The sequence below is a fragment of the Chenopodium album genome, chromosome 5 (genome assembly GCF_948465745.1).
Source record: "Chenopodium album chromosome 5, dcCheAlbu1.1, whole genome shotgun sequence".
Taxonomy (NCBI): domain Eukaryota; kingdom Viridiplantae; phylum Streptophyta; class Magnoliopsida; order Caryophyllales; family Amaranthaceae; genus Chenopodium; species Chenopodium album.
This window is the reverse complement of record NC_137838.1, coordinates 3,814,897-3,827,652: the sequence shown is the minus strand read 5'-3', so window position 1 is coordinate 3,827,652 and position 12,756 is coordinate 3,814,897. Positions and strand designations below refer to the sequence as shown.

The 12,756-nt window shown below is 36.2% G+C and overlaps 2 protein-coding genes across 2 annotated transcripts; both read left to right on the top strand.

Annotated features, from left to right (window-relative positions):
- The first annotated feature begins 6,375 nt into the window (after window positions 1-6,375).
- On the top strand, window positions 6,376-8,405 carry LOC145630102 (uncharacterized). The gene is made up of 2 exons (XM_081682343.1): window positions 6,376-7,681; window positions 7,972-8,405. The coding sequence occupies exons 1-2, from the start codon at window positions 6,532-6,534 to the stop codon at window positions 8,004-8,006; spliced, it is 1,185 nt and encodes a 394-aa protein (XP_081538469.1). The 5' UTR covers window positions 6,376-6,531; the 3' UTR covers window positions 8,007-8,405.
- A 1,603-nt stretch (window positions 8,406-10,008) lies between these two features.
- Window positions 10,009-11,485, top strand: LOC145630101 (membrane-associated kinase regulator 5-like). The gene is made up of 2 exons (XM_081682342.1): window positions 10,009-10,913; window positions 11,039-11,485. Exons 1-2 carry the CDS (start codon window positions 10,016-10,018, stop codon window positions 11,110-11,112), a joined length of 972 nt encoding a protein of 323 aa, XP_081538468.1. The 5' UTR covers window positions 10,009-10,015; the 3' UTR covers window positions 11,113-11,485.
- Window positions 11,486-12,756: the final 1,271 nt, after the last annotated feature.

Genomic DNA, 12,756 nt, shown 5'->3' with positions numbered 1-12,756 from the left:
GTGAAAGTGTACAAAATTATTCTGCAAATAAATGAAGGGTGCTCTCTAAAGTCTAAAAGCAAAGGAGAGACACTTCAATAGGTAATTGGTGTATTTTGAGGAGCTCTATCTTTTTGGCCTGTTCTTTCGACACACACGCATATTTACTCACTTTCTTTTGGGTATTCTCTGCTCTTCTCTTCTTCTTAACCTTTTTAAGTTTTTACTCACTTGGTTGTTTGTACTTACAACTAGACTATTCTTGAGCTTTAGGATTCACCATGAAGTAATGTCCATATTCAGTATTGACTCAAGTTTCAAACTTTCAAATTAGTGTACTATAGTCAAAATCTATTAGGTATACCAATTAATGTACTACACTATATTTAATTCTTGAATGATTGAAGTTGTATTCCATTCCACTCGAGTGGCTTGGTCGCTTTGTGACCATATATTGAAAAAAGGTTTATTGTATACGGAACTAACCAAAATGCATACAGAGAGAGAGAGAGAGCGAACGAAGAAATAAAATAATCCACCTAATTACGAGTACTTTGTATAGATTATAGAACCATTGAGTTACTTTCCCCTAACTTTTTAAAATTGTGTACAAACATCAAACATTGTTATTCTAACATGCATGATGCATCCGTATTTTATTTATTTATATATATATATGTACATTCTTTATTCTTTGTGTCCATGAAACTTCTTTACATACGGATTATACAAATGTGCCTAATTTAAATTTTTTAATGGCATTCATACATTTCTAGCGTAAATAATGCTTGTTTTATACTACGATATACATCCAAGATTTGTTTGGTATATACTTTAAATATACCTATGAACAATTAGTATAACAAGAATGGTGTGCTTGTTATGTAGGTAGTACTGTTCTTATACGGTGGAAATCAAATGTTGATGATATCCTTGTGCCAAATTCTGTTTTGTAGATTGCGGTAAATTAATTCGAGTTAATGTTGGCGATATCAGAGGATCATTCTCCATTAATCTAGAGAAAATTAAGGGTTTAATTTTTCATAAATTTATGGCTTTTACCCATGTTGTGCTGATTTGCGGTACCACGATCAACCAATTGACCTAGCTAAATTAGTACAAGGATGGAGTAATGAAAAGTTTAATAGAAGAAGAAAAAGTGTACAAAAAGAAATAAATATGAAGGTAAAAAATAAAAATTAAAAACTAACTTTTTTAATCAATGTATGAGAAAACAAGTTGACTTGTGACTTTTTGAGAGACTGAGAGGTTTTTAATCGATATGACAAAGGTTTTAAACTAATGTAATACTGATAAAACAAACAAGATGATCTAGTGAATAGCAAAGTTGTTAAGTCCATAGAGAAAACAAAAGAATAGGAATATATACTTTTAATTAGGTTTTTAGAAGTTCTTAAACATATTTTGTACTTAATGACATGCAATTAGGTATTAACTTGCTTGTACTAGGTCACTTGATGTACCAACTTAAAGGCATCCTAACAATGCAAGTACATTTGCCTTGGACTCTTGGAGGTTTATGAAATATATGTCATTAATCAAATAGACCAATACCACATTTATGAGCAATTAATTGGTTGTTTCATAATTTTGCATACAGGGTTACTATCAGAAAAATTGAGAAAGGGACTTTGATAATGTTGATACATGCATTTCTATTTTTTTTTCGAAGAAGAAACCATTCTAAATGATGTTGTATATAGAGGGGATTGGTACTTGGTACGGTTGATTAGGAACCTAATTCTTTAATTTTGAATCATTATGCTGATTAAGTGTTGTTGGATTAGTGATGATAAGGTTTTCATTTCGCTATACAAAGTCCATAAAGGAATGCTTTGATTCTTTGAATAAGGAAATTGTTATTATTATTGTACCGATTTTACTTGATGAGCTTCATTTAACTTATCATAAACATATGAGCTTTTTAGTGTTGTGTTAATACTAACTTTGAATTTGTCTTTTCCACTTATTTCATATATGTTACTACTTTTTCTTGATACAGATAATTCTAGAAATAATATTATTCATATTATATTAGACCATAACTTTCTCATGTACGTCAAAAAAGTTAAGACCAACACGACACGGACATTGAGATTAAGACCAACACATCGCGCACATATGATTTGTAGCACGATGGGAGATGGAATCTTCTAGACAAAGTACCACTGGATCATTAGATGTGTACGTAATTGACATGCGATATTCAACTCCATTTTTGCCATGGCAATGAAAATATCCACGTAGAAGGCTTAATGGCATGGCCAAGTAACAGCTTCATTTGCGACTCATTTCCAATAAGTGAAGGGACAACCAAGTTCCAATGGACCAACCATTTGCCCATCACTTATGTTGTCCAATTACTCATTTATTGCTACTCAGCTCGTATATGCCATTTCACATACTCGTATTAATTACCAAAACGGATTTTCAGATTGTATATTTGATTCGCAACAAATGTTGATCTTCATTTATCTCCACTATACTCTTCCTCTAGCTCATCTATGCTCTCTATTATGTTTTCTTTTTAAAATACAATTGTGAGTACTTGAATGCTTGTATTGGTATGTTAAAAAATGATGAATTGGCCACATAAATAATAAAATTTGAGGTACCTTGTCACTCGATTTAACTTATATAACATCATAACTCCCTAATTAAGATTGATACACTATTATTTTATTTTCTCCTACTTGAACCAATGGCAAAAGATTAGACTTAGTAAATTTTATTTATTTTATTTTATTTTATTTTATTTTAACAACAGCTTTTTTTTTTTTTTAAAGGTAATAAAAGAAACACTCACATTTATATATTGGCTGAGTGATACAATAGGTTGGTGTAATTTTTTAATCAAATAATTTAATTTGCACTTGAATTATCGTAAATGATTGGTCTGTGAAGTACATCGTGATAAAATAGCCTATTTTGAATTCTCTTGTGAGTGTAGAGTTGTAGTACGAGTATATAAATTCTCCCTCACCCCACTTGTACACGTTCTAGTTAGGAAACTTTATTTAAAGAATTCCATTAGTAATATACACTTCAATTATATTACCTCTATTTTAAGACTTTATAAATTATTAAAGGCACAATCGACAAATAATGCATATTTTCCTTTCACTCGAACAAATCAAAAATCAAGCTAATAATTTTATAATTACCTGTACATCTTGTTAAGACAAAACTCTATCAATCGTTAGCATAATTGTGCAATTGTAGTAAAGGCGGAGCTTACACGTACGTTGGCTAGAGCCGTGTCATAAACAAAGCTGTCAATCCGTCGATTACTATAAACTTAAATATATAACATCTTTATTTTAGGCTTAAAAAAAGTTAAGCTATAATAATGATTGGAAAACTTTAACTTAGATCAAGAAGTAGGGTTATATATTCAATTGAAACCTAGGCCTCACATAAATAAAATTATGGAAGGTCCGCAACTCTTATGTAATTGTATGGTTAAGAAAATGGAAGAGGTGGGATTAGAATAGGAAAATGAGCCGTAAAATGAAAAAGGAACAAAAAGTCCGAGAGTAACGTAGCCGGGTATCCCTAACTTTGTCTTCACTCAAATTCGTAATATCTTGTTCCCTTTTCATTACGTACTTTGTATCTAACTCTCATTTTACACCCTTTTCTTTGTCTTCCTCTTAGACACACTCCCTTCGAGATTTACCTGCAACCAACATTTTCCTCATTCACTACTTACTTCACATTTTTTATTATTTTAATATGTTTATTTTTCAATTTTGTAATATTAATTCTTATGTCATCATTCATTACATCATATTTTATTTAATATTACTCCTAATAAAGATTTGTTTTACTTATAGTAGTAGCATAGGTTGAGTTGGAGATTTATGATGCAATCTATAATTGTCAATTGTTGTTACGATTTACGAATATAAGATACAAACTGTTATTGATTCTGTGCTTAGATATGTCAATGCCTAGATCTTGCTAGATTTGTGTTAGCCCATGTTTTCAATAGGAAAATTTTATAATTGGCATATAAGGATGATAACAATCTAAACCGTACATATAATCTTGTGTTCAATAAAAAAGAAACAACTACTCGTAAAAGAAAATAACATAAATATATGTAGTACAGTAATATTTTTGCCATACAAAACATAATCAAGTGCAATATTATTAGATTTGCTTCCACTTATATTTTCAAAATACAATATTTCTACTAATAATTAATTAAATATATCAATGATTGAAATGGACGTGCTTAAAATGAGAGTACGTGCTTCAACTAATGGCTGTTTCGCTAACCTTATTACTTTCATTTATTTAAAATCTAATAAGTTCAGATTAAATACGATAAGCTCATGCTAAACAAGTTCTAATAAGAGTTACCCATATTATAATTACAATTAAAATAAGTTTTTGATAAGTTAATTTCATATATGTTCAAATAAGTACTCCGTAAAATCTAGTGAATATAATACATTAAAAAATTTATAAATAAGATGAGATTAGGTAAATAGAACACATCCTTAATTAAACGAAGAAACTACACATGTGTATTACAGTAATCATTTTCTTTTCTCAATGTCTTACGAGGTATAATCTACCTGTAAAAGGGAACAAGTTTTATGTTAAACAATGTACAAGCTTATACCTCCACATTCCACAAGAATAAAATGGGTGATATAATAAGTGTGGCCTTACCACATATTATTCATTGTTGATTACGGAGTATTATTTTATTTTTTACCTTAGCTTGTCGGGCTCTAACCCCTCTTTAGCAAAAATAATTATCATAATGTTCAAAAAATGTTTTTAGATTATTGTATAGATGAGTCATCTACCCTCCTACAATACAGAGTCTTACATGTATTATTTTTATTACTTTTTTATTCTCTTTTAAATACGAAGGGAGTAGCCTATCTATTTTATCCACACATCTTGTGAAATGACTTTAGATTGTAAATAATTCAAAACAACATAATTAAATCTATTTTTTTAGTTAATTTAAACAATTACATTATAAATTTAAATCGAACCTTATTTTCTCATATTTTATAAAATTAAAGTTAATGACGCAAAATTTATATAAAGCACCAGTAAAAAAAAAAATATTTATATAAAACAATGATCATAAGAAATATTGTTAGATTCGCCTAAATGTGTATTTTATCGACATACTTGTATAATTTTCACATGTAGATAATCAAAGATATTAATACTTTAGTAACTAGATTTATACATTAATAAACACAAAAAACAAAAATTGTTCTCGCAAATATAATTTCCAACAAAATCGATCATATGAACAATGAAGCCTTAATGTTATCCCAAATCAGCGACTAAAAGTGGATGGTTTTCACAAAACCAGAAATTTGGAGGTGAATGCTAGGGTTGGCAATCCCTAACCGGACCCGACAACCCAACCTGAATCCAAATAACCCGAATTCGACCCGATTTGATCCAAATTTTCAGATTTCATACTACGATTAAATTTTACACTATTTTTGATAGTTTCTAAGCATAACCCGAAATTTGACCCAAACTCGACCTGCTGGCCCGAATTGTCACCCCTAGTCAAGGCGATATTGGGGGAGCAACTCTTGGTTTGGCTTAGTTGATCTCACGTGCAAGAATGAATACATGTTTTAAAGGTTTTCGGTTGGGAGCAAAGCGACTGTTGCAGGCCATTCAATTTACATAGATTCATCTTTTATGGTATGTATGCTTAGAGAAGACATGGTTAAATAGACCTTTACTTGGTATAACATCCTCAAGTTACAACAATAACAAGTCATATCTCCATTTCATCACAACAAATTTTAGCTTATTATCCTTTAATAATAGACGACAGCTAGCGAACGCCTTAAAGCGTTGGATAAGATAACTAAGAGTATGAATCACATTGATTAACACGTAATTGTGTCATGCGTTTTAAAATTACTATCATATAAGAAGAATTTAAAAATATTTATCTAACATTTTAGGACGTTTGTTAATAAGATCCTTAATACTCGGTAGTAATATTCTTTATAGTTTAGTTATGTCTAATTAAGTAATTAACCTCACATATTTTTTATTTTTTTTAAAAAGGGTCAAACCAAAGAAAAAGAACGAGGAAAAGTATCCCAAATAAAAAAGAAAAAAAAAAGAGAGAGAGATACTCCTTGTTTCTCCCCTATATAAAGACTCCCCTCCACACTCCCCTTCCCTACACGGCCATCAAAAAGCAATTCAAAAAAACTCTCTCTCCTGTCTCATTCCTTCTCAAAGTTCAAACAAAAACCATTTGACTCAACAACAACAAAAACTGTTAGACCTTATATTGTATTTAGCTATTGGGCCGATGTTAAGCCCTATTCTCTTCTCCTAGGTTGTATATATATACCTTGTGAATATCGTAATACATACAGAAAACATTTACTCTAAACTTCTTCTCTAAAGTTTGACATGGTATCGGAGCCAAAATCAATCTAAACCCTAAAACTCTAAATTTTTTTTTCACTAATCTCTAAAACTCTAAACTCTAATCTACTCTATTGACAATCGACAATGGGGGACGACAACAAGATCGATCCTGCTTCTCCCTTTTATCTTGGATCGGGTGATCAACCCGGAAACTTAATTTCTCACGTAATCTTGAAGGGTGAGAACTACCTACCATGGTCCAGGGCTATGTCTTTGTCCTTGAAATCTCGGCGTAAATTCGGGTTTGTTGATGGTACTATCTCCAAACCCACAGAGAAAAAGAAAATGCTCGATTGGGATACGGTTAATTCAATGTTGGTGTCTTGGATTTTGAGGGCTATGGAGCCGAAAGTTGCTGCATCTATTCCATATTTTGAAGACGCCAGACGACTGTGGGAGTACCTAGACAAACGCTACTGTGAAGCAAGTGGACCTCGCTTGCAACAATTGAGGGCAGCAATTACAAATTGCAAGCAATTGCCCACTATGACTGTCGAGGAATATTACACCCAATTAATGGGTTATTTTGATGATCTTTTACGCCTTAAACCCCCACATGGCTGCAAGTGTGGCTCTTGTTCTTGTGATGTTGCTGCTGCATACGAGAGGGACAGGGAGGAGGAAATATTGCATCAATTTCTGGTCGGGATTGATGATAGCAAGTATGCTATGGTTCGCACAAACCTTCTCTCGCAGCAGCCCCCTGCTACTATTGAGCGTGCCTATCAAGCACTTCTTCAAGAGGAGCGCTCAAGGAGTATTGCCCAATCTCATACCTCTATGACACGTGAAGATGCTCATGTGTTTGCTCTGCCCTCGGATCGTCGACAAATTCAATCGACCAATTTCAATAGAGTGGACAAATCGACGCTTTATTGTACTCATTGCAAGCGGCCTGGTCATGACAACGTGGGTTGCTTTGTGCTCCATGGCTACCCTGACTGGTGGCTGGAGAAATATGGTAGGAAGGGCCGTGCTCCATCCTCTGCTGCTGCTACTTCCTCGGGACAGCAGGGTGCTCTGCTGCCTGCCCCTAAAGGTCCTGCCTCGACCACTGCTGCCACTGCTGCTTCAACCTCGAGCAAACCCCCGGTGCGTGCTAATGCCGTGGGTTGCTCTGGTGACTCCTCTCCCCTACTTTCGAATGATACTATTTCTGCTCTCTCCGAATTTAAACCCGAGCATGTTCGCCTCCTTTTGAATATGGTTAATAATCAACAGGAGAAAATGATCGGTGAGTATTTTTCTCCATATTGGATTGTCGACACTGGTGCGTCTCACCATGTTACGGGGGATGAACACTCTTTGATGAATGTGACTGATATTTCTCCGTGTCCTGTTGGGTTACCTGATGGTGCACATGCTATGGCTACGAAGATGGGACGAGTGCCATTAACAGATTGCATTATTCTTGAAAATGTTCTTTTTGTTCCGAAATTAAATTGCAATTTAATTTCGGTCTCTAAAATGATTGATGATTCACATTGTTTTGTGCGTTTCACTGATTCTTTGTGTGCTATACAGGACCAACATTCGGGGAGCCTGATTGGAGGCGGTGAACGGATAGATGGACTCTACTATTTCCGGCGTCTTCCCAAAGTATGTGCGGTGACGGATCGAGAGGTGTCTACATTTGAGCTCTGGCATCGTCGTTTGGGACATCCGTCGGATAGAATTGTCAAGTTAGTTCCTGCAGTTAGTGCTAGTTCTAGTAGCAAAATTTTGAATAAAGCATGTGATATTTGTCCACAAGCTAAACAAACTCGAGATAGCTTTCCTGATAGTGATAGTAGAGCTAGTCGTATTTTTGAATTAATACATTGTGATTTGTGGGGGCCATATAAGACACCTTCTAGTTGTGGTGCTCACTATTTTTTGACTATTGTTGACGATTTTTCAAGAGGCGTATGGGTTTATTTGTTGAATGATAAAACTGAGGTTTATTCTTCATTTTGCTCTTTCTTTGCTATGATTAAATGCCAATTTGAAGTGACTGTGAAATGTGTGCGGAGTGATAATGGTACGGAATTTAAACACCTAATTCCGTATTTTGATGAACGTGGCATTATTTTTCAAAGCTCTTGTGTTGGTACACCACAACAAAATGGTAGGGTGGAACGTAAGCATCAGCATATTTTAAATGTCAGTCGTGCACTAATGTTTCAAGGCAATTTGCCGGTTAGTTTTTGGGGTGAGTGTGTCCTTGGGGCGGTTTATTTAATTAATCGTACTCCTTCTCGTGTCTTGGCTAATAAGACTCCTTTTGAAACACTATTTGGTGTTGCACCTAATTTTGATGAATTAAAGGTTTTTGGGTGTCTTTGTTTTGTCCATAATCAAAAGGCGAAGGGTGACAAGTTTGCTCCTCGTAGTCGGAAGTGTGTGTTTGTGGGTTATCCTCACGGTAAGAAGGGATGGAAGGTGTATGATTTGGAGTCGGGTGACATTTTTGTTTCTCGTGATGTCAAATTTTTTGAGAGTGAATTTCCTTTTGCGGATGATAGTCAAGTTGGTACGAATCATATGTCTAATGACAATGTAGGGGTTGACGTTGATTTTTTAGATGATCTTGAACATATTCTTGAGGTTGGTGAGGCTACCCTTGATCCCGGGCCTCCCAGCGAAGTGCACAGCCCTGCTGCCCCCACTACTGCTGCTGACTCTCCTCCTACTGCTGCCGAAACTGCCTCTACTGCTGCTGTTGGCAGCCTGGACCGCAGCTCCACCGCGGCAACCAGTTCTGCCCGCAGTCCACCTGCGGCAGAGACTGCTGCCCGCAGCAACACCGCGGTGCAGTCTGCTGCTGCTGCCAGTACTACGGACAGCAGCCCCAATGCTGTTCCGAGTTCTCTCTCTGCTTCCTCGCTTGGTTTGAGCCGTGATCAACGCGACAGACATCCTCCTCGTTGGCATCGTGACTACGTCGCACATACTATTTCTCTTCCCGGTCCATCTATCTCTCCAAGTTCATCGTCTTCTCCGAGCTCCTCAGGTACTCCCTATCCTTTAGCACACTTTGTGAATTGTGACAAATTTTCTATGCGCCATCGTGTCTTTATTGCAGCTATTGATACGGCAGTGGAGCCTCGTAATTTCAAAGAGGCTATGCAACATGAGGGGTGGAGGGAAGCTATGCACAAAGAAATCTCTGCATTGGAAGATAATGAGACTTGGGTTGTGGCCACCTTACCTCCGGGGAAGAAAGCTCTCGGATGCAGGTGGGTTTATAAGGTGAAACATAACTCTGATGGCACGGTTGAGCGGTTAAAAGCTCGTCTTGTTATATTTGGCAATCATCAGGTTGAAGGTATTGACTACAATGAGACATTTGCCCCGGTTGCTAAAATGGTCACGGTTCGTGCATTCTTAGCTATTGCTGCGGCAAAGAATTGGGAACTCCATCAAATGGACGTTCATAATGCCTTTCTCCATGGTGATCTTGATGAGGAAGTCTATATGAAACCACCCCCGGGCTTCCATACTTCTAGTTCATACCTTGTGAATATCGTAATACATACAGAAAACATTTACTCTAAACTTCTTCTCTAAAGTTTGACAAAAACCTAAAATGGAGGTTTTAACAATGCTCAAATTCTGGAAATCAAACACTTCTAAAGTCGCCGCCGGAACCACCGCTAGCGACGGCGATAGCGCTGAAACAATCGCCGATTCCACCATTTCCGACCATCTCACCGAGCTAAGCGACGACGATGACGACGACTCTTTCTTCGAATTAGAGCTCACTCTACCTTCTTCTGACTCCAAATTTTCTCTCTCCACTCCTTGCTCCAAAGATTCACCAGAAAACTTCTATAATTGTGTAGAAGAGAAGGAATCTGAGAAGAAAGTTAAGTCCAAACCTCAATCTCCGATTTCGATTCTACGCTCAGCTTCTCCGAAGCTTCGAGTGTTTATGTTCGGAAAATTCAATAAGAAATCGAAGCGTGTTGAGGATGTGTTCGAAACGGAGAGTGTTTCTTCGATTTCTTCTCCAAAACGCAGCAATTCAAGCTTATTAACTGTGAAATTCCGAATTGAAGACGGTTCAATCGTTCCGAAGTTCACTCGGAGTGGAAGCAACAACTCAAGCGTTTCCAGCAGTCCGAAGATCGAGAAACAGAGCTCCGACGCTTTCGTAGAAACGTCGAAACGTTTCTCAAAAGACGTCGTTCTAAAATACCTAAATCTGATTAAGCCTAAAACCTCGAAAAAGGTTAGCGACGCCGAGAAATTCGTCGCTTCTCCGACTAGACCGTCGACAACGACGCCAATTCCTTTGATTAAAAAGGAAGAAAAGCAAACCAGTCGATTCAAAGCAAAGAGTAAGCATCTAGGAAAGAGTAAATCATCTTCAGCGATGATCGGAGTTCCGTCGCCGGCGAGTTTTCCGGCGAAAAACGACCATCCTTGCGACGGCATTGAAGGCGCTATTCAACACTGCAAACGATCTCTCACCACTTCTAAAGGTAGGATAGTTTTAATGTAATTTTGAAAATACAATTGTTGATAAAATTAAATTAAGATTAATTAAATGTAATTAGAGTGAGTAATTTGAATTTGAAACTTATGAAATTTGTTAATAATATTGCAGGACATTCGTCGTTATCGAGATGTAGCAGTGATCCATCACATGAGAAGTCAATTCAAGTGTCAGAAAAAATCTGAAGAACAAAAAAAAAAGCTGATGAAATGATTAGATTAGTGGTGATGCCTGTAAACTTTTGTTTGTTTGTTTGTTTGGTTTGAGAGTGAGAAAGAGGCGGGAAAATCTTTCTCCCAAAACATAATTAATTAATTAATTAGGGTTTAATTTAAAATGATAATTAGGAAATACAGTTTGGTGAATTATCTCTGTATTTGAGGGAGAAATTTACAAGGTTTTGTTTGGTGAAATTAGAGAATAGAAGAGTAGTTTGTTAGGAGTGATGATGATGATGACCAGTGGATGAGTGACGAGTGAGCTTAGGTCACTTGAGTCGTCTTGTAAAGCTTTTAACTCTGTTTTGTTAATGATGATCATAATGAGCTTTTGTATATACGAATTATCTCTTATTTTGTTTTGGAAATGGAGCGTCAACTATTCTTTCAAGTCCGTGATACAGCATTGCATTTTAATGAGACATATGACTTGAGTCACAAACTCACACTGCCGAGTACCTTGTATTCATCATACATAAAGATGGGCACGGGCCGTGCCGGCACGCGGGCGGCACGGGCCCGGCACGACTCCGGCACGGCCCGGCACGGGCACGGTGGCCGGCACGGCACGGCACGGCGGCACGCCGGCGTGCCGTGGGCCGTGCCGTGAACAACTTTTTTGGGACCGGCACGGGCACGGCCCGTGGCACGGCGGGCGGCACGGTGGCCGGCACGTGGGCCGGCACGCCGGCACGACCCGCCGGCACGGCACGTGGCACGGCCCGGCACGGCCAGGCACGGCCCGGCACGGCCAGGCACGGCACGGCACGGCACGGCCCGTGCCACTAGCCGTTGGAATATGGCCGTTTATGGCCGTTTTCCAACAGCTATAAACGGCCATATTTTCCACCCCATTTCCCACCCAAATCCCCTATAAATACCTCATATTTTCCTCCAAAATTTTCACAATTCATCAACTCATCTCTTCTCTCTTATTCTCTAATTTTCTTACTCCCAAATTCTCAATTCTCAAATTCCTAAAAAACATACAATCTTCCTCTCTTTTGTGAAAAGAAAAAAAAATTCCTACTCTCTTATAAATTTTACATTTTTACTATTATTACTTGTACTAGTCTACTACAAAAAAAAAAAAAAAAAAAAAAAAAAAATTGTTATATTTACATTCGGGAAATTAAAAATTCGGGAAATTATAAATTTGGGAAAGCATTGAAGCGTCATTGTAAGATCTAACTCAACTTTATTTTAATTTGTTATTGTTATTGTTACTATTATTGTTATTATTATTAATTTATTATCATTATTATTATTATTATTATTATTATTATTATTATTATTATTATTATTATTATTATTATTATTATTATTATTATTGGAACTACTTAATTATATAAAAACTACTTTCTATTTTAATTGTGGGTTATTTGGATTGTTGAAATCTGTCTAAGGCGGGATTTGGGCTCTGGACAACGTCGCTCCTAACCTCTCCTACCTGGGATCTCATTGATCCAAGTAATCTACTATTATTATAATTATTTTTGAAAATTTAATTTATATAAAAACTACTTACTAATTTATTCTCATTGATCTCATTGTTGTTAATTGTTACTTTGTTATTGTTAGTTGTGTTATTATTATTAATTAATCATGGCA

What these genes read in the sequence shown, in the direction of transcription:
- LOC145630102 (XM_081682343.1), top strand. Translation starts at nt 6,532, where the DNA reads ATGGGGGACGACAACAAGATCGATCCTGCTTCTCCCTTTTATCTTGGA. An exon ending in TCAACAGGAGAAAATGATCG is followed by an intron (nt 7,682 to 7,971) that starts GTGAGTATTTTT and finishes TGTGCTATACAG; the next exon opens with GACCAACATTCGGGGAGCCT.
- LOC145630101 (XM_081682342.1), top strand. Translation starts at nt 10,016, where the DNA reads ATGGAGGTTTTAACAATGCTCAAATTCTGGAAATCAAACACTTCTAAA. An exon ending in ATCTCTCACCACTTCTAAAG is followed by an intron (nt 10,914 to 11,038) that starts GTAGGATAGTTT and finishes ATAATATTGCAG; the next exon opens with GACATTCGTCGTTATCGAGA.